This window comes from Gadus macrocephalus, chromosome 12 (assembly GCF_031168955.1).
Source record: "Gadus macrocephalus chromosome 12, ASM3116895v1".
Taxonomy (NCBI): Eukaryota; Metazoa; Chordata; class Actinopteri; order Gadiformes; family Gadidae; genus Gadus; species Gadus macrocephalus.
Window position 1 is genome coordinate 12,917,015 of NC_082393.1, and position 22,386 is coordinate 12,939,400.

Sequence of the window (22,386 nt, forward strand, 5' to 3'; positions counted from 1 at the left end):
ATATAACCTCAGCATCATGGGTGTAAAAAACAACTGTGCTAGAAAAAGCCTACCATCCTTAATGCTTACTGTTATATTCTCTCCCTCCAACCTGGTCTCACAGGAATCCGTGTAATGACTACGGACGCTGAACTCGAAATCCGTGGCCACATCACGGAAACACGCCGATTTCCGTGATGTGGCCACGGATTTCGCTCCAATGCAAGTTAATGACACCGATGTTCCGTGGCTCACACACGGATCCCCGTTTCAACGAGCGAGTCGACCACGGGGATTAATTCAAAACCCGTGGTGGTCTCACTGAAACACTTAAATTGTCCTTGATGTGTCCACGGAAGTTGCTCCAATGCAAGTAAATGACACTGATATTCCGTGGCACACACACACAGATTCCCGTTTCAATCTGTGTGTGTGCCAAAGTTGACCACGGCGGGGGCTTGACTCAAAATCCGTGCTGGTCTGACCGAATCGCTTAAACACATTCTCACTCCGAACGCGTAGATTTTTGACGAACGGTCAGTGACTTTGGCTTCAGTTTCTGACGCAAAAGGGTACCCTTGTGCTTCTTTTTTCGACGCATGGGGTTTTCAACTCGTTACAATGTAACCCCTTCACGGGGGACCCGACGGCTGCGCATAGAGACGCTATGAGCATTCATCCCATTGGCTAACGGTGGACCTTGCGCTTCTTTTTTCGACGCAGGGGTTTTTCCACTCATTGCAATGTAATCCCTCCACGGCAATATATGAAGCTATGAGCATTCATCCCATTGGCTAACGGAAGAGCCGATGGCTGCACATAGAGACGCTATGAGCATTCATCCCATTGGCTAACGGAGGACCATGTGCTTCTTTTTTCGACGCAGGGGGTTTTCCACTCATTGCAATGTAATCCCTCCACGGCAATATATGAAGCTATGAGCATTCATCCCATTGGCTAACGGAAGACCCGGTGGCTGCACATTAACAACGAAGTTGCAGTGAAATCTGTGACATTCCTCGACACAGCTACACCAACGTGTCCTTGTTAATTACAAAACATGGATGGGTTAAGTTTATGGGCATCAGTTGTCCTGTTTTGTGTTTTGATTGGGTGATTGGATGCCCCTTGCCCCCTCTTGGGGCCCTGTTTAACAGCAGGGCTCTGGGGAGGGCCAGGAAGATAATGGCGGACCCAGCACACCCAGGCCACGGTCTCTTCGCTCCGCTCCCTTCAGGCAGGAGGTTGCGGTCACTAAAGACTCTAAAAACTAGAGTCTCCCCACTCAGTGATCCAGTGATCTAATGGTCTGTTGTACCCAATCACGTGAGCTCTCTGCACTTTGGCACTCTACATTTATTATATTATTTATTTACATTTGCAATGTAACTTGGCCCGAAACTTGACCCTTCCTGCCCGAAACTTGGCCCGGTCAGACCCCGAGGGCAGGCCCCCCCTTCCTGCCCTCGGGGTCCGACCGGGCCAAGTTTCGGTGCGGAGGCCCCAGTTAGGCCCTAGAATCAGGTATTAAAATTTCAGGGCGGTAGGACCTTCCTGTCTCAAAAACTGTTTTTCCACCACATTCTGAACCATTAGGTCTTGCAGGCTACACTTCTGAGGGGCTTTGTCCTAATGACAATTTGGGAAAACTTTTTTTCTCTAAGGGCTAGAACTCCAAATCTCGGATATGTCGTTCACGGGGCCTCGGGAAATGTGTGTAAACATTTTTGCATCCCTAGCTATCTCGAAAAGTTCGGCAAAGGGGCGTGACCTCCAACAGTACAGTAAATGTACATGAGACAGAGGTTAGTTTCTAGTCCCCATTTTTTGTGGGATGGAGGTGTACATTTGTGGCTAAAGGTGTGTAGACACAGCTGGCCTGTGGCCACGTTTTTGAAGTCGGGGGTCAAAAGGTCAAAAGGAGCCGGCACCACGCCGCTTATGAGATAACAAAAAGTTAATGTGTGTTTCTCTCATAACTTTTTGTCATTATTAAAGAGAGGCCTGATTCTTAGATATGCATGTTGGATGGCTAGGGTGTAGGTCTGGGAAGAACTTCAGGCCAAAATCTTGCAAGCGAGCCGCTGGGTGAGTTGCAACGAGATGGAGCACTTGCTGAGTCATTTCCTGTAGTCCTGGAGCCACAGGTTGAAGCTTATGCGACCCTATACAGCTTACTTAAATGTTGTCGACTCAGTCACCTATTGCATCACTTCGTTTAGGGCTTCGGCCTCCTAATTGATCATTGTAGTAGGCTATAATTGAATGCCCTCTTTCATATATATATGATACCTCCACCACTGGGACGTGGCAACAATTCTCCAAATCCATATGGGGAGGGGGGGATGCTTGTGGACAGTAGGGGTTTACCCTAGACATAAATAGGAAGTAAAATCAGGAGAAGGAATGACCTCTCACAAATATTTATTGAATAAATTGTTTCAAATAACCCTCCCTCGTTAAATCAATGAGCTTGGTGTTTTGCTTTCAAAAATTAGTTAGAGAAGAAGTCTAAACTGCAGAAAATAAACACATCCAAGCTGCCTTTTAAGGATACCTTGGAATATCTGTCTATTTTTCAACCATCGGACCCCAGTTTACGACAAAAACAACCCAATTGACGGCAGCTCCTTTGCCGCGTGGTTTTTAGAGCCACGAGTATTAGAGGGGGCGGTCGATAGCAACCACCATAGCAACCATGACGGTCAAGTGACTGGATTCAGCCCCGTTGAAAAAAATAGAATACCTCCCTACACACTCAGTAGTAGATATATGATATTTAAATTATTATGACCATGAAGTCTTTATTTGCATGGGTTTACATTTCGTGGTGTAGCATGGAAAAATCGGAGAAACACTCCCATTCAGAATGCATTGGTTTACACTTCGTTCTTTGGAGCACGGTTATTTTTATTTATTTATTTATTTTCCGTTTTTGAGGATTTGAGGATTTTTCTGCAATAATCCAAAATCCAATGGAAAAACCCGTTGGCTTTTTGTCAAGGGAAACCAGGGCGACGCTCACTTCCGGGTTGGGCAACATACGTCAGCCCTCCACCACGCTATAGTGTAAAAACACATGTTCAAGTTGAATGATAATGCATGAATTTATTCTTTATTCTGCCATAGAATTTATTTAAGGGGGGGGGGGGGGGGCATACAAGTCTTTTGGCCATAGTGGATCCAGATCTGTTCCGGAGCATTTCAGCACCCCGGGCAACAGCGCAGGGTTGCCAGGTCCTGCAAAAAACGTCCCGCCCACATACCGTTCAAAATCCACCCAAAATGTCCTAGAAGCAGCCCAAATAAAAAGGATATTCCACCTTGGCCAACGTTTTGAAAGTAATAATAATTGAGGGAATATCTGCAGCGAAATGCATTGTGTGTGTGTGTGTGTGTGTGTGTGTGTGTGTGTGTGTGTGTGTGTGTGTGTGTGTGTGTGTGTGTGTGTGTGTGTGTGTGTGTGTGTGTGTGTGTGTGTGTGTGTGTGTGTGTGTGTGCGCTAGTTTAGCGAAAGCAGCGTCCTTAGCAACCTGACGTCATTGAAACATGCGAACGAGCCGATAAAATCTTCCTAATAACTATAAAACTAAAGATCAGACGTAATCACTGACTAAAGATTATGCAAGTAAAAAGTATATTTCTCGCTAGAAATGTTATTAGAAACAAGTTCAACGGTGATTCGGTCCTAAAATAGACCTATTGCATTTCCCATTCGATTAATAAAGAAACCAATCCCGAGATATCCCCGGACCCATGCAAGTGAACGGAGCGTTCCACGGCATTGAGAAGACCCGTGTAATAAAGACCCATAATATTTCTGTTTATGGCATAGATTTCTCCTCAGATTAGGCTCATTTATGATAATGATAAAATAAAAGTAAAAACGCTTGGGCAGAGAATCTAAACACTGACTGGAACTACTTAGCAGGTGTCTGTAGCCTATATCAGGAGATAATACACACCCTGCAGCCAATCAGAATACGAGTATTCCCCCAGACTGTGGTATAAACAATAAACAAGAGTTATAATCAACCCCTACGCATCAATATTAATGATAACCCATTATTATACGGTATGACTTCTAGATGTCACGTCCGCTCGCGACACTGGACTTGCGAGGCATCGACGCGGACTTCCTGTCAGGGTGTGGGTGTCTCCCTGTGTTTCCCTCCTGTGTTGATTACTGTTCCCTCCCCTAATGTGTCTCAGCTGTTCCTCGTTGTGTTTGTTATTTAAGCCCTCGTCTTTCCTTTGTTCCTGTTGCTGTCATTGTGGTTGTTAGTTGTGGTTTGCTGTGGTTGTTTGTGGTGGCTAGTCCTGCGTGTTCTGTGTTCCCTGTAGTCTCCCGAGTTCCCTGTAGTCTCCCGAGTTCCGAGTTGTCTCCCGAGTTCCCTGATTCCTGTGCCTTAGCCTTTAGGCCTGAATAAAGTGCCGTTTCCTGAAACCGTCTGCGTTTGGGTCCTACCTGCCTGCTCGCACCACCACCTACCTTAACAGAATGACAGCACCACGAATGGACCCAGCGGACGATCAGGTTAGCCGTGAGCGGCAGGATTTATTTATTTTGAAGGCAATAGATCGCTGGAAGAGTTTGGGGTGCCACCCGGTTAGCCGTGAGCTGCAGGATTCATTTTTTATGAAGGCGATAGCTCGCTGGGAGAGTTTGGGGTACCACCCGGTTCCTCCTGGCACTCCAGCTCCCACTTTGACTCCGGTCCCCGAGCCCTGTCCGGTTCCTGAGCCCACTCCTAGCCTTCCAGAGGGGGACCGGCCTCTTCGCCTGCTTGAGGTGGTCCGCCCTCCGCTCCTGCCTGAGGGGGCCCGCCCCCTGCTCCTTCCAGAGGGGGACCGGCCTCTGCTCCTGCCGGAGGGAGTCCGCCCTCCAGACCGTCCAGGGGAGGCACGCTCCCCGCTCCTGCCTGTGGGGGCCCTCCTCCACTCCTTCCCGAGGGGGGTTCCCCTTCAAGGCCTTCCACCGGAGGGGACCCGCCCTCTACCTGGCCTTCCACCAGAGGGGACCCGCCCTCTGCCTGGCCTTCCACCAGAGGGGACCCGCCCTCTGCCTGGCCTTCCACCAGAGGGGACCCGCCCTCTACCCTGTCCACCAGAGGGGACCCGCCCCCTACCTGGCCTGCCACCAGAGGGGACCCGCCCCCTACCTGGCCTGCCACCAGAGGGGACCCGCCCTCTGCCTGGCCTTCCACCAGAGGGGACCCGCCCTCTACCCTGTCCACCGGAGGGGACCCGCCCCCTACCTGGCCTGCCACCAGAGGGGACCCGCCCTCTGCCTGGCCCTCCTCCTGAGGGGACCCGCCCTCTGCCTGGCCCTCCTCCTGAGGGGACCCGCCCTCTGCCTGGCCCGCCTCCTGAGGGGACCCGCCCTCTACCTGGCCTGCCTCCTGAGGGGACCCGCCCTCTACCTGGCCTGCCTCCTGAGGGGACCCGCCCTCTACCTGGCCTGCCTCCTGAGGGGACCCGCCCTCTACCTGGCCTTCCTCTGGAGGGGACCCGCCCTCTACCTCGCCTTCGCCGGCCTCCTGAAGGGTTCCGCCTTCACCGCTGCCGGCCTTCTGAGGGGGTTCTGTGCCACTGCAGGTCTCCTGAGCGACTGAGCCCTCATCGTCCTTGCCGCCGGCCTCCTGAAGGGTTCCGCCGTCACTCTGCCTCTGCTTGCCCCTCAGGTCGTCCGCCTGAGGCTCCCTGCCATGCCCTGGGGCAGTTTTCTGGCCGCCCGCCTGACGTCCCTCGGCTCTGCCCCAGTCCATTTTTTTTTTTTTTGATTCCCCCCTCCTGGCGCCCCTCCACCCACCCGTTTTGGGTTTGACTTTCTTTGTTTTTTGCTTGTCGTGGGTCGCCTGGGAGTCGACCCTTAACGGGGGGGTACTGTCAGGGTGTGGGTGTCTCCCTGTGTTTCCCTCCTGTGTTGATTACTGTTCCCTCCCCTAATGTGTCTCAGCTGTTCCTCGTTGTGTTTGTTATTTAAGCCCTCGTCTTTCCTTTGTTCCTGTTGCTGTCATTGTGGTTGTTAGTTGTGGTTTGCTGTGGTTGTTTGTGGTGGCTAGTCCTGCGTGTTCCGTGTTCCCTGTAGTCTCCCGAGTTCCCTGTAGTCTCCCGAGTTCCGAGTTGTCTCCCGAGTTCCCTGATTCCTGTGCCTTAGCCTTTAGGCCTGAATAAAGTGCAGTTTCCTGAAACCGTCTGCGTTTGGGTCCTACCTGCCTGCTCGCACCACCACCTACCTTAACACTTCCATTCACATAGCCAAAAACAAGACAATAGATCTATGGCTAGATCAAAACATCAAGACATACAATTCAGATTAAGATTAAGCAGCTACCCTTTTTTCTTTTGCGGTTTGCCTGAGCAGCGCACCTGCATTTAATGGCCTATATCCGTGAATTGTCAATTTCTCAGAATCAAAGGTGAAAGTAGAAACGGGTGGCCTAAAGCTGTCATATTGTTCACAATTTTTAACAATAAATGTACTGTACGGAGCTCCTTAAGGGACATTAGGGAGAACGCTCCCACACAGAACCTTAGTTTGGAAGTCGTGCTGGTGACACGACAAATACTTCCAATTGAAATACATGGGTTTGAAATTTGTGCTTGTTAACACGAAAATTTTGAAAATACGTGATCCTGATCACGTTTCAATAGATTAAATAACGTGACAGTGTCACGTCTTTTCGTGAGACCGGGTTGTGACCTCAGCCTTCAGCCTTGGGTCATCTTGGCTACGGGGTTAATGCATGCTGACCTCAGACTGGTGTCCAAAATCACTTTGTTGAAAATGTGGTAAGACAAAGATTGATGTGGGCGGAAACCTCCATTAGAGCAAAGGAATTGTTGTATGTATGTGTGTATAAAGAGAAGCTGGAATCCGTGGTCCAGCAGTGACTCTTAAGACCTACTCGGCTGTTATCGTTGTTGTTTTTCTTCACGATAAAGTCTTTTGTCAATTCTTGCTCCGGACCCCTCGATTTCTTTTACTCTCTCTCTCTCTTGAATTAGTCTAAGTGTTTTATATCTCGGTTAATCTTCAACAACTCCAGTAGGAAACTTAAGATACCTAGAGAAATGCGTGAGTGCTCACAAAACCTCAACAAGTCAGCAGTGTGGTACAGGGTGATCATTTCTGATATGCAGTACAAAAGCTGAAACTATTAGCCAGGAGTGGGAAAGATGCAGACGCAGACGTGGGAAGCAATAAGACACACAGTTGACCATTGCAAAATGGTTCAGAGTTTAATAGAAATAGTTAGGGTTAGCTGGTATTGCGTTATCTGGCATGGCTATAGTCTAATGTTAGCTTAGTTTGTGTTGTTTCGTCATGTTAATCGCTAGTAATAGTAAGTCATTTGTAGAGATATAGCCTATCATCACAGACTGTAGCTGTGTGTTCACACCAAACGCGACGGGCGACAGGATCCGATACAAAGTGAACGTATAGACGCGTTTCGGGCGAATTTTTTGCGAGAGAAAACGGGCGACAAGTTTTGATTTGCCGCGCCACACTTTTGCCGTGCACAGGCGAGCGCGTTCACGAGAATTTGTCGCGCGAAAAATTCGCTCGAGTTCAAATATTTCAACATTGACGCAAATTTCCCGTAATGACAGCCAATCAGCGTTCAACAGCGTGGCCACTGAGTCACATGTGTAACGTAACAGCCAATCAGCGTTCAATCGTCAAACTCAGTGCAGTGCAGTCCGGGGTGAACTGCAGCATGGAGGAGAAAGTGAATGTTGCCGTTTGCCACTCCCGGAGCTCTATATATAATATAATATTTGTATGCATAATATCACGGCCAAAAGCTCTGTGCGCCTCTGGATGGCCGTAGCGCGGGGAGCTCTCATAGGGATTGGGCTTCTCGGGGTTTGTTTACCGGCATTGCTATGTGTCCGGTCTTGTGTGTTCCAACGGTTTATTAGGTAGGCCTATCTAATAAATCTCTGTCTATTCAATACTTCATTCACTGCCTCTTCCGTGGTCATTACAATATTATGAATATACTGCGTCGGGTCCTCCAACATCTCTCCCTCTTCCACAAAAGGTAAAGACATGCAATGGTGGTTACCTTGTTGTTGCGCGACATATTCAACAAAACTTGCACAGCGACAGATTATGATGTGTGGCGCGACAAAACTTCGGCGACAACGCGAACGGGTGAAAATTTCGCGTTTGGTGTGAACACACAGTCAAGAATGTCACCCACCCTCCATCGCGAACGACACTGACGCTCGTAATCCTGTAGTGCAAGGGAGTTCGTGCACAGATCCCTGAGACAAACGGCTACGCACACACATGCACACCCATAGCGAGTGACGTAGGACGTAAAGTCCCGCCCCGGGCGAAGTGGCGTCGATTTAGAGAGTCCCCGGTGGGGAAGGGGGAGGGGGGACGACGACATCTTCTCTTGTTATAACAAGATATTTATCGTGTTTGTTTTGCATAAATTCTAAATACCAGTGTTTGTAAAGCAATGGAAACAATCGTTTGACCTCTAGGCCATAAGGTGAACACGTTTTTCGTTTCATCTCGTTCCCACGTCTGGGCACTAAATAATTTTTGGTCCTTAAAAAAGATATTTTGGTTTTCAACAAGAAAGAAAAAGTTCTCCACTTGACATCCTGCAGTATTTTTTTAATTAGTGTTTACTACGGGACTATTTCTTGCTTAGCGTAAGAATATTTTCGTCCCGAAAGGTGAGGTTTTTGTCACGTGCTTCACATTCGACCGATGTCAACAAAGTCTAGCAAGGAAAATACTCTAAAACATCTGAAACACCTTAAAAAAGTTCGAAAAAATAACAACAAAATATGCTACATGCATGTTACGTCTGTACGGAATTAAGAGGTGAATGATTTCACTATCACAAGGTGGGATACTTACAGTAATTGTCTACAACGGTGGCTTTGCTGTCATGGAGAGTCTCATAAAGTAGCCGAGACATTCAAATCCTGTATCGATGTTGAATATAAAGATATTCCTGATGACGCTGGGTTTCACCCGACTTGTTACCGGCGGTTCATTGATAAAAATCGATTGGATTCTGCCGAAAAACGGGCCAAACGGCTGGCTGTGGGTCAAGATGAGTCTGTGGCATCGGACAACGCTTCAGGCTCGACAAGTGACATTCCACGAAAAAAACTAAGATTGAAGACGGGCCTGCCTATCGGTTCTGCTGGCCCTGTGCTCCCTGCCTTTTGTATAATTTGCAAGAAAACGGACAAGAGCGTTACTGTGGGAGGCAAACGGCAGAAGGACCATCTTTCACAGGCAGAAACTACGGTGGCCGAGAGGGGTCACAACACATGCATTTACAGAAAACACCTGCAAATTCAGAAAACACCTGCAAATTCAGAAAACACTTTCATCGATTACACAACACGTGCGCTGCAAATGCCGTAACACATGCAAATTCAGAAAAACACCTGCAAATTCAGAAAAACACATGCAAACTCAGAAAACACCTGCATCGACTTCACAACACGAGCAAATAGGGAAATTAAGTTATGACAACGGAAATGTGTCCTGGGGGACCATAATCAGTGACGGACCCATATCCGGTTGGCGGTTCTTTTCAATTACGAAGGTCTTCAGTCGTTCGATTGTGCTACAAGAGGTACGTGTTTCTCTTTTATTATGATAACGAAGTGGTTTTGTGTGTTTTCAACATATTAGATGGTATTAGACAGATAATTGTTAAACGTTCTCCAAATGTTGTTAGCTGGAAGCTAGCTGGCTAGCTCGCTCCCGGTCACTAAATAGCATTATTTGTGGTTGTTTCTACATTGTTGTCATGACGTGTTAATGCAAGAGAAGGCCTGATATCTGAACTATTTTTATTATTATTTTTATCTTTCAGATTGACATGTTCTGCCCGTTCTGTGCGGTGCAACTGGGGGACGCTCCCAAGTTCTGCCCGTCATGTGGGCAGAATGTGGGGTTCCTTACGCAGCTTCCATCAACTCCATCCACCTCGTCAAGCGAAGGCTGTGGGCCTACAGGTAACATCCCTTACTGTGCTTCCATTACTCTGTGCTGCATCAAAATGTCCCATGGTCTTAGCTGTCAGCAAGGCCACAATTTATCAACCTCCATTAAATCATATTAGTTACATCAATTAATCAGCCTGCTGTGTTTGTGTGTGCCCGTCCGTGTGCGTGTGTGTCTTTGTGTGTCCATGACTTTAGATGAGGCCTCAGAGGAAGACCTTATCCGGGACTTCTTCAGAAAGGGCCACTCCTACAACGTTATCTGCGATTTTTTGGAGGCAAAACACGGGATGGTAATGAGCCTGAAAACTCTCAAAAGAAGGCTGAAACAGCTCAACCTTAGTCGTAGGGCAAGTTATGCTCCGATGGAGACTGTGAACTCTGCCATCAGGACTGAACTGAATGGCTCAGGACAGCTGTTGGGCTACAGGGCTATGTGGCAGACCCTGCAACAGACGCATTTGTTGACCGTCAGACGAGATAATGTTATGGAAGCACTCAGATTCCTTAATCCAGAAAGAGTATCTCTCCGTCATAGGCGCCGATTTTTCAGGCGATCCTATTGCGCTGCAGGACCCAATCAGGTGTGGCACGTGGATGGATACGACAAACTTAAGCCCTTTAGGATTGCCATCAGTGGCTGCATCGATGGGTATTCCAGGCGGCTTATGTGGCTCAGTAGTGGCAGCACCAACAACAACCCTGCAGTAATAGCACGATATTACCTGCAGTGTGTTTCTAACTGTGGCGTAGTTCCAGCACGTCTTCGGACAGACTGTGGGACAGAAAACGGAGACATGGCTGCCATCCAATGTTCATTAAGAGAGGACCACATGGATGAATTTGCGGGACCTCTCAGCCACATGTATGGCACTTCAACTGCCAATCAAAGGATTGAAAGCTGGTGGTCCATTTTCAGGAAACAGAGGTAAGTTTGAAGGTGTCAATAGAAGAAGGCAGACACGCACGCGCTCTCTTAATATTTAATTATTTATGTTTGTGTTAGAAACATTAATACAACACTGAGGTAAATCACTTTGTATACTCTCATTCCATTATTAGGACACAGTTCTGGATGGATCTATTTAGTGACCTGAGAGACAGACACCCATGAACACAAGTGCCTTGTACGGTATGTCTTCCTGGGCATTTTTTCAGAAAGAGCTTGATGAGCACCGAGAGCTTTGGAACAACCACACCATCAGGCCTGTCCGTCAGTCTCTCTGTCCATCTGGAAAACCGGAGACCATGTACCACCTGCCTCACAGGTTTGTATATAGCACCTGTACTGTCATTTTCATTAAATGCTAGGTTGCATTTTCACTTGTGTAGGTCTATTTATTCTAAAGCCATCATGATTGACTGCCTATACCCTAGCCTTTGAGATTGAAATATAACTATTCATGAGTTCACTGTTGTGCTTTCTGTGCGGCCTTAGGTTTGGTGGAAGGGATTGTGGATTCCAAGTGGATCCCCAAGTGTTACAGGAGTTCAAATACCTTCTGCCACCCACAAACAGTTTGTGTGGAGATGATAATCTCCAAGCATTTTTTGCCAACTTGGAGAGACAGAGCCAGCTCGCTCCACCCATCAACTGGCCAGCTGCTGTTGACAATTACCTAACACTTAAGGAGATGGCTGGACTTTAGAATATAACCTATTCTTTCTTCAAATCAGCCATGTGTAAACAGCCTTGTTGGATGGTGTGCTCGCTTTGAACTGGGACGCCCTACCTGATGGACCCTGCATGGAGACACCTCCTCATGCTTGACCAGCAGCACATTCCCCCAGTGTTGGACAGTAGAGAGGACTAAATATGTAAATAATATGGACATCGTTTTTTTTCTATTCAGTTATTTTGTTCATGTTCCATTTATTTTAGGCGACAGTAGATCAGCGTTCCCGGCACATTAAGCAGTACCTGCTTAATAAGCAGGGAAGCTAGACTTAATATGCCACTGTTTTTTTTTTTTCTTTCAGACAGCCTCCAGTGTGTATTGTTATGGACATCTTCAATGCTTAAAAAGTTTGACCCATGGTTAAATTAAAACCTTTTCCACCACCACAATGACTGTTTTTGGGGTTCACCTAGTATTAACAAATACACTGAAGCTAATAGTGACTTTCATGCAAGATCAGGTTACATTTCATGACCAACTTATGCAAAGAAAAACAAAGAAGTCTGTCAATTCTCACTGGTAAGCCCTCACAAAATGTTTCAGAAGAGACAAACGTACACCTTTTGAAAATAATTTAATTTCTTTAAACAATGTTATAGCTTTATATGTACAGACGGTGACAAACTAACAGCCACTGCAGGGCTGTACGCTTACTTTTTAAAATGGTAGCACTGGTGCTAGCAAGCAAAAAAATTCAGTAGCACAAAAATAATTTTGGTAGCACCCATACTATAGTCAAAAAATAAAAATTATTCAGATATAACTATATGAACAGAATAGGACGTGTATATACAAAAGTAACACAATATGAACAAATTTAACAACAGTAAAGTGACAATGAACATATTAAATAGTAAAGTGACTGTGAGAGCCTCTTTTAAAACATCAGCAGCCAGAAGTGGTGAACACATTCAACAAAATTAAGTAATTATTACAAATCAGACAATATAGACTTCTTGGATTGGTCGTAGACCAGTCAATTGAACGTTTTTAACCACTGGGGGTTAAACCTGTACATTTTCCCGTTGGTCGAGACGGAGTCATGGGTGGAGTCGGCTTTGTCCGAAGGTGCCGGTTACGTGCTTGCGGTCGCCGAGTCAATCTCTTCCATACGTGGATTTTTTTCGAAGTTTCCATCTTTATTTGATGAAGAAGAACTTCTGAATACAGAGAAATACCTTTTCATTTTTCTGTTTTGCTTAAAAAGTGAATTTCCCGCGACCATTACAAAGCCTCTTCCTCAACGTGTGAATGTTCGGGAAATGTAGTTTTTTAGTAGTTCAGCGGAACTGGCGAGCCTATAATTCAAAATACATTTCATGTATGTATGATACATACATCATGCTCCCACACACTCGCGCTTAGCAGTGCTATTGAAAGTCGTACAGAAAGACGTATTTTTTTAAGTCCATTATGGGACCCTAGAAATGTAAGTGTAAGCATGAATCTAACCGTAAGCATTACGTGCAAAGTTAGCTGTGTCAGAGTGACGTTACTCATCTTGCTTCTGGAAACATTGGACCTGAAAATTGTATGCGTTTCAAATACGTTTGTATTATAATTGATCTATTTAGTGCTTGTACGGATTCTAAATTTTTGTTTTGAGTGTCCCATTCCTTATTCTGAGCTGATTTCAACCTTCAACCTTGATTTAATATTCACACTACATCCCTCCTTGCACATTGCTTCAGCCATGCGCATTAAAATTAACCAATCCTAACAACGGTGTAGTGCAACCAAGTTGAAGTTCCTTTCCTTAATCATCTGTACATTAACCAATCCATTATGAAGATAAAAGAAGACCACTACATACAAAACCAAAGGTCGATAGTTGTGGGTCTATGCAGCCGTCTTGAGACCACGCTGTTGTTAAATGCAGTAAACCGTAAATGTTTCATGAGTCAGTATACCTGTGTGCCGTAACTTATCAGAGTAAAAATAAATATCAGACTATGAGACGCTGACGTTGTAACAAAGCGTTACAGCAGTAGCAGTGGCATTTGAAAGGTTAACCCACTACTTCTGAATCTAAATTGAGCCTATATTGTCCCTGGCGAGCAGATGTATTGCTAATCCATTTCTTATCTTATAAACCCAAAAAGATGTAAAAAGGGAAATTACAATGTTAAAATTTGTATGTTCAATATCACTTCTTTGTAACTGTATCTGGTTCCAACAGTTACCTTCATTATACTACCCGATTGTCCTACACTAACTATGTATATTGGATGACCTAATCTTCATTTATTCTACGTATTGTTCGCATTTGATGTTGTCCACACTTGATTCACTCCTATGTAAATTGCAAACCACATCAAACGTGTATACGCCTTATTCTCTGCCTTTTGCATACCACATCAAACGTGCATATGTCTTAGCAAAGTGAAGTAAAGTAAAACACAGTTTTATCTTTACTTATTTATAGCTAGACATGTCCCGGACACGTCCATTACTATTTCCAAAACAGTTTTTTTAGCTACGCAGGTCCCAGACCCAACTATACCATTACATGAACTGTATTTATTATTATAATTATCTAGTTTTTTGTTGGTCAACATCAAATCGATACATTAATTCAACCTTTTAATCCTGACCCACTTGAATTCTCCCCGAAGGAGTCTGTGATTGTGAATTCTCCCGGAGCCTCCCATTGAGCTCCACCGTCACCACCTCAGAACACTGCAGGAACGATTAGTCGATTAACGCGTGGCTCGGAGGCTCCCAAGGAGCGCCACAATCCAACGTCTGACACCATGTCTATGGGGGAATCTTGAGCCAGGTCAATTAAAACTGTCTAAACTAGGTAGAATAAGAGTCATCCGAACTCACAACAATTATGCACATCTGGGTATTAAATATAGGCTGATATTCTAAAACAAAACAAAAACTGAACCTAAAAGAAAAATTCAGAAGTTATTGGGTGAAGCAAAAAGTTAATTATAATGAACCATTTTCTAATTATCTTAGTTTTATATGTGGTATGCTTTCAATATCCCCTCGTGTATGTAACAGTCGAGTAACCTCCATTATTTTGGTGGCTCTGACACACACAAGAGGACATTCACACATGGTATATGAATCCACCATTTGTTTTCATTTTATATTTTTACTTATTTTTATTTTCATTTTATTTTTATCTCTATATACACATTCTTAAGAAAAGCACGAACGAAGATGCATCATGATGCATCACGAAGATGAATAATATGCTTATCAAAATAAGCATATTATTCAACAATTTGAGACCTGAGATGGGATTTCTTCCTGCGGAGCCCTTCATTTTCTAAAGGGTCCGCAGAGAGGTCCGCTGAGTGGCCAGGAGTTCTTACACATTCAGAAGTGTTGCTGAGGACAGCTGCCTCACAACTAACCAAAAGCCTTTGTTAACCATATGGTCATCTAAGTCATCATTCCTTAAGATGTCATAAATATGGGGTTGGCCGTTCCTTATCACTTCTCTGGGGATCAAGGATAACGGGCCCAAACCAACACAGGACAACAAAGGAACAGAGTGAGAACTGGGGCCGTATTCACAAAGCATTTTATCTTACCGCTAGGAGTGCTCCTAACTCGCGCTAAAACATTTTACGTAGGAGTTTTTTCTTAAAAGTTATTCACAAAGCCGCTGAGACCTACTCTTACTAAGGATAAATCACAAAGAGTGAACTAAGAGTGACGCGCCGTTGCTATGGATTACGTCAATTCTCGTGCACGAGTTTAGAAGCGGTCAGTTCGGTGATTGGTTGTTCAGACGAGCCCACTGAATCACCGAAAAACAAGGAAATAGCCTAGGCTAGAAATGAATTCCTATTAAGTAGTTATAGTGCAGTTAGCAGAATACACGCATGATGACAATTTTGTGCAGACCACGATAATGACGTAATTTAAAAGAAAATAAATGTTATGAACTACACAAGTGTTGACTGATTTGTGCCAAGGTGTTTACCTAAAATGTGTTTTCAAAGTGATCCCTAAATGCCAGTCCACTCGGTTCCACACGGCCAAATTCATTGTCATGTTGATCGCCATCATCCTCATCATCATCGTCTGGCTGTGGAATGTTCCTACGCTTGCAGAGGTTGTGTAGAATGGCACATACAGTGATTACTGTGCTTGCCCTCTCTGGGGTGAGGCGTATTTCGCCGTGGAGGACATGAAACCGACGTTTCATCTGCCCAATTCCTCTCTCCACAACATTTCGTGTATGTTTGTGTGCGCTAGCATATATGGAAGAAATAATCAGTAAACAATAATAAATATGGATTCAACAAATAAAAGGCGTCAAAGAGCCAATACGATGTGTTTTACGCATAGGACTAAGCGTAATCTGCGTAATCACTTACATGTTATACTTTAACTGTACTCCCGGTTGTGGATTGAGGTAGGGTGTCTAGAGCCACGTCTTGCATGGATAGTCACGGTCACCCAGCAAGTGACACCCAACTGGTACATCTCAAAAAGCTGCCTCAGACCGCTCACCATTAAAATGCGCGAATCATGGGTAGCTGAAGATCCAGGCCACTTTGCAACAACATCCAGTAGGCTATGTTAAAATTTGCAACAAGTTTAATACCCTAACATTTCGTCTCGCAGGCATTTACGATTCTTTGTGAATAGGTCTTACTGAGTTAGGAGTCCTCTTGAGGACTTTTAAGCTCTCCTAGACTTAGGTGCTACTTTTAGGCCTAAAATACTTTGTGAATTGCTCTTAGTGAAAAAAGTTAGGAGTCCTACATTTAAGAGTGACACGCCCATTATTTTTAGGAGTTACTCCTAAATTCGCCAGTTAGGACCTACTTTTAGCCCTAAAATCCTTTGTGAATACGGCCCCTGATTTCCACTAACCTCAAAGGATTTTGAACGACCCTGCAGAATAACAGGGTGACAAGACCACATGGGAAAATACTGACGTGTGTCCCGATAGGACTCACTATATTGATGCACCTAGCCGTTCCAGAATCACTCCAGAATCATGCTGTGACCCCATGCTGTCACCATATATATCTTATGATAAAGTAAATTGTTTACTTTATAATTTCTTGTGTGCTTATATATATCTTATGATAAAGTAAATTGTTTACTTTATAATTTCTTGTGTGCTTACATATATCTTATGATAAAGTAAATTGTTTACTTTATAACTTCTTGTGTACCTCATATATCTTATGGTAAAGTAAATTGTTTACTTTATAACTTTTGGTGTATCTCATATATCTTATGGTAAAGTAAATTGTTTACTTTATAACTTCTTGTGTACCTCATATATCTTATGATAAAGTAAATTGCTTACTTTATAACTTCTTTTGTACCTCTTATCTCTTATGATAAAGTAAATTGCTTACTTTATAACTTATTTTGTACCTCTTATGTCTTAGGAGAAAGTAAATTGCTTACTTAAAATATTCTTATGTGTTAAAATTGTGTGCCTTAAAATGTCTTACCATAGAGCCAACTGATTACATTATATACCCTTTTTTTGTAGTAAATTGAATGCTTAAACATGTCTCCTTGTGGAGAAACATTGGAGGAATACAAATAACATGTGTCCCTTTAGACCCCATGATGTATGAACACTCGGCACATGATAGCATGTGCACAACTTCAAGCTTCTTGTGTTGCCCCTCGGGCAAAATAAGGGAAACTCTGGAACGTTTATCAAAGGATCTTTTGTTATTAGGAGAGTAAAGCAGGGAGATCTGCAGAGAGAGCTCAGTCGTGCTTTTTGGTTTTCTGCTGTTGGTGTGGTGTTGTGTGCTCTGCTCTGCCCTGCTCTTCTGCTTCCAAAAAACTGCGGCCTTCATAGCAATAGATTTTCATCTTAGGGACTCTGACACCATAGCGCTCGGTTCAGACTCTATTTTCTTTTTAGTTTAGATTTAGAAATCCAACCTCGGGCTCCACCTGAGAGAACGTTGTTGGGAAAAATAACCTGCTGAGTACATCACATGTACATTATAAATATAGCTAACTCCTACCCTAGCCTGATGAGCACATCACATGGACACATTATAATATAGTCAACTCTTGCTCTAACCCAACAACACAAACATGATAATATATAGTCAGGTCAAGGCCGGAGCTGAAGGCCCCATCTCCCAGGCAGGCAGATGGTGGACACTCAGACAATGCACCAGTATCATCTCCAGAACGGGAGAGCCACATTAATTTATCACACAGGAGACATTTTGAGAGCTCTTCCCCGTTAGGAGGAACCAAGAGATACCTCTGCCCACACCAGGGGCCTGAGAGCCACATTAAATTATCACACACGAGACATTTCAGGGGGGCACTCCCCGTTTTAATTTATCACACCGGAGACACGAGGAACTCTCCCCGTTACGAAGCTCTCTCAGGGCCTGGGAGCCAAAACACACAGAACCGCACACACCTCAAACGCACACACCTCATGGAGAGGAGGATACAGCATAAGACTGCATCACACAGGGACTCTTCACCTTCTTCTGAAGCAGACCTTCCACGGAGGCGAAGCTCCAGACGAACCATCAGCGCTGATTAGGGACTTAGACATATTCGATCTCTCACGCTTTATGACTCTGTATAACCGTTGCCACTTTACTTAATAAATCCAAGGTCCTCGTGCCGATAGACTTTATTACCTCTCCGTCTCATTTCATCTGGTCCAGTAACTAGACAGACCGTTTTTCCCAACAATTTGGTGACCCACGACGTGATTTTTTCTGAATTGAACACGCAACTGGGAAACGAGAGACGGAGAGCGGCACGACCTCGGGACCCCGGAGCACCGGACCGATTCCTGCAGTCTCACCTCGCGCGCGCCCAACAAAAGGTAGGCAGAACCTGTTGATAAAATCCAAACTCTGCATAGTTATATAGGAATCACATTAGGAGGTGAGACTGTGAGAGCGGTTCGCTACGGGATATCTCGTGGGGACGAATAGGACTGCATCCCAGTATTTCCCCCTAAATCCGATTGACCCTGAACGCGTGACACATCGACTATTGGCTCGTTGCATGGTGAAAGAATACCCTCGAGACCATAGGGCCTATAATAATCGGTCATAGTGATACAAGACTACCGATGGCCTAGTGATAAATGCCTGGGCCAAGAGTGGACCCGGAGGGATGCCTGGACCGCGGGTGGAATCCAGAGGGAATGAGAAGAAAAACACTAGGGCCTATAATAATCGGTCATAGTGATACAAGACTACCGATGGCCTAGTGATAAATGCCTGGGCCAAGAGTGGACCCGGAGGGATGCCTGGACCGCGGGTGGAATCCAGAGGGAATGAGAAGAAAGAAAAAAACTAGGGCCTATAAGAATCGGTCATAGTGATACAAGACTACCGATGGCCAAGTAATAAATGTGTATTAAATAATTCTATGTGGTAAGAAGGTTAGAGTCCCTTTGCAGAGGGAACCGTATGCCTGGGGCACGAGTGACACACAGAGAGACAGTGTGTGTATGCGCGTGAGAGAGAGAGAAAGGCTGTGAGCGACTCCGTGTGTGCGCGTGTACGCAAGAGGTGATGTTTCTGTGTGTGTAAGAGGCTGTGAGAGACAGAATGAAAAGTCTGTTGATATGTTTCTGTGTGCATCTGCGAGAGACAGAATGAGAGAAGTCTGTTGATATGTCTCTGTGTGTGCGTTTAGAGGAGACAGAGTGAGAAAGGCTGTGTGCGTCTCTGTGCGCGTGTACGCAAGAGGTGATGTTTCTGTGTGTGCGTTTGGAGGAGACAGAATGAGAAAGGTCTGTTTAGGTGTGTGTGTGTGTGTGTTTGTGTGAGAGGGAGCGAGAGAGATAGCAAGGAGAGATAGCAAGGAGAGCTAAAGTCGGAGGACGATCGAGAAGGACCATTTTCCCTCTAGACAGTTGGAGGTAGTGATAGAGTGCGTGTTTTTCTAACAATGAACGGCTGTTTCAGGACCACGAGAAGGGACTCTGTATGGTTTTCAGGCCCAGAGTGTAATCCCCTTTCCCATATGTGTAGTCCTCCCATTTGAGGTCCCCGTCCACCATATTTGAAGTCCTCTACTCCACCTCATGTTGTAGTTCCCCTCCCTAAAATTGTATGGAAGTTAGAACCTGTGAGGGTGTTTTGGTTCGGCCTGACGAGGCCTGTACCAATTTCGGTGGTCAGCTTCTAGTTTTGTGTATATAGAAATTTGGAAAGGGGGAGCAGTATTAAGTTATATATAATAAAGTGAAAAGTTATTTGTGAATGAAGGGACAGAAGGATCTTTTTGTGTGTGAGAGATAGTTATTAGGCCTTGTTCCATGATGGAGAGTTGAGGATGTTGCATTCCAGGCTTATCTGTTAACGGTCCTAGCTGCTGCTTGACCCTAAGGGGAGCGAGGAAGGGTGAGAGAGAGAGAACACATTTCCCCCCCCATTTGTCGACCTACACCATTCAGGCAGTACAGAGAGACACACTAACACACAGTACAGAGAAAGGAAATAGAGTGCGTTCAACTGAAAGCGTGTGGTGGCCATACGCCATAAAATACCACATATCAAAGGAATGCAGGTAGAGCTCTGTTGAGTTTTCAGGCTTTGATAAATTTGTAGTTCCCTGTCTGCCATGTTTGAAGTTCCTTGTAGTCTCTGTCCATAGGTTTCACCTGAACAACCCCTCTGCTGGCCGAGAAAAGGAACTACCCATGGTTTCTCTCACACCCAGCCCCCAGAGCACACTCGCTTTCAAGGCGTTATGGCCGCACCCAACGTGGGAGGGAGACACGCAGAGAGAGAGAGAAGCCACATTCCACCCTTATCTGTTGTCTTGCACCAAACAGCACCCCGTACTGAGGAGGGAGAGAGAGCGTGTTCTCCCGAAGGAGGGAGAGAGTCACAGGGAGACACGCAGCGGATATTCACATTATGGCTAATTAGTTTTTCTTTAAGTTTAGTTTTAGTTTTGTTTTTTATTAAGGATGATGAACATCCTGACACAGTTACCATTCAGGATGAAGAACATCAAAGTTCATGAGGAGGTTATAAGGACAATAACGTTGATACTTTAATAGGACAACAGTGATGATAATCTAATGCAATTGGACTAAAGAAGGTGTTGCTATTAACTAAGTGATTCATATTATTTTCACACAGGAAAGAATAATTGAATAAATATGGATATGATAAAGAAGGAGTATAATAATAAAATAAAATAAAGTAATCTTGATAAACTGTACAAGTAGGACTACACCTATTAAAATATGGGGTGTATCTCTTTGGTCAAGGATGACAGGTGGATTGAAGCCACATCTGCTGGGAAGGGGTCCTACATGCTATGTTGTCAATTTGGATTCGGAAGTAGTGGGTTTACCTTTCAAATGCCACTACTGCTGCTGCAACACTTTAATAATTGTAACTCTGATAAATGACTTTTTGTTTTATAGTTTCCCTGAGGTGTATTCATTACGCACACACACTTGGCTGCATAGGGCAGATGGGGCTGAAGACTCTGTCTCCATCCCTCCACTTTGCGATCTATACCACCATATAGGTGGGGATTGATTGTATCCCAAGTATGGCATCCTGCAGCGAGCCAGTATGGAAGGCTGGTTAGCCAACGACGGGTAAGATCCCACCTTGACACCCGGGACGACCTAAGGCAGGCACAGTCACGATTACTTGGCAGAGTCGCTGTGGGCACTGGCTCACTTGATCATGAAGTGACGAGCTGCAACAATCATGGGAAGTCCCGTCTGGGGTGTAGGGTGGAGGAGGAACAGGAGTCAGATATGTCAGCTCTGGCAGCAGAGGTGGTCTTGGAACGGGGCATGTCGCGTTTTATTTTATTTTACCTTTGTGGTATAGAAGGCCACTAACGCATGTACGTTTTTCGGTTTAGTGCATGACTTTGGAACAGCGTGGTCTCCGGCGGCTGATGGTAAACCCACCCATATTGGGCTTTGGTTTTGGACATACTGGTTTCGATTTCCCTTCCCAAAAGATTGGTTTTAGTTTGCTGATGGTTAAGGTTAGACGTTTCAACGTTGGTTGCACCAACGGCGTTCTTAGATTTGCTTATCATTTAATGTGCATGGTTTTGACCATTGCCCAAGGGGGGAGGTATTGAGGAGAATTAAAAAAAAAATATATATATATATATATAAAAAAAATAATATAATAATAATAATAATAATAATAATAATAATAATAATAAAAAAATTAGAACACAAGGTTTTTTCTTCACCATACTTGCAAACAAACAAAAAAAAAACACAGTGTTCAACAGATGGGTAGAAGCAGTCCCATCAAAAGACCAAAGTGCGGCTACAGTAATCAAGTTTTGGACTAGAGCAGTCATGACAAGGTTTGGAATTCCGTCAGAAATAAGCTCAGACAAAACGTTTATTCAGAGAACACTCAAGTGATTCAACATTTGCATGTCGAATAAAGACTAGTCTGTGTCTACAATCCTCAGACCACAAGGTATGGTGGAGAGAGGAATGGGACGCTTGAGACAAAGATTAACAAAGTTAAATTAGAGTACTAAATTAAAGGACTAATGCACTACGACTGACACTAATGAGTTATCGCATGAAAACTAACAGAACGACGCATCTAACTCCGCATGAAATGCTTAAGGGTCGACCCATGCCTTCACTTAACATTTGAGGGTCCCAAAAGGGACTTCCATTAGAGTAATTAGAAATAGAATTAAGGAAAATATGTTTGAACATCTAACTGTTGTACATAAGTTTGTAATTCCAGCAAGAGAAACACAAAGTTCCAGGGCCAGAGGA

General features: G+C 44.7%; 1 protein-coding gene and 1 long non-coding RNA gene across 2 annotated transcripts; one reads left to right on the forward strand and one right to left on the reverse strand.

The window, feature by feature from the left end:
* The first annotated feature begins 10,163 nt into the window (after positions 1–10,163).
* On the forward strand, positions 10,164–11,272 carry LOC132469567 (uncharacterized). Its single transcript, XM_060067558.1, has 2 exons — positions 10,164–10,903; positions 11,038–11,272. The coding sequence occupies exons 1-2, from the start codon at positions 10,164–10,166 to the stop codon at positions 11,087–11,089; spliced, it is 792 nt and encodes a 263-aa protein (XP_059923541.1). The 3' UTR covers positions 11,090–11,272.
* A 1,975-nt stretch (positions 11,273–13,247) lies between these two features.
* Positions 13,248–14,831, reverse strand: LOC132469077 (uncharacterized). Its single transcript, XR_009528338.1, has 2 exons — positions 14,487–14,831; positions 13,248–13,865 (listed from the first exon to the last, which is right to left on the reverse strand). It is a non-coding gene; the product is annotated as an uncharacterized LOC132469077 (long non-coding RNA).
* Between the last annotated feature and the right edge of the window lie 7,555 nt (positions 14,832–22,386).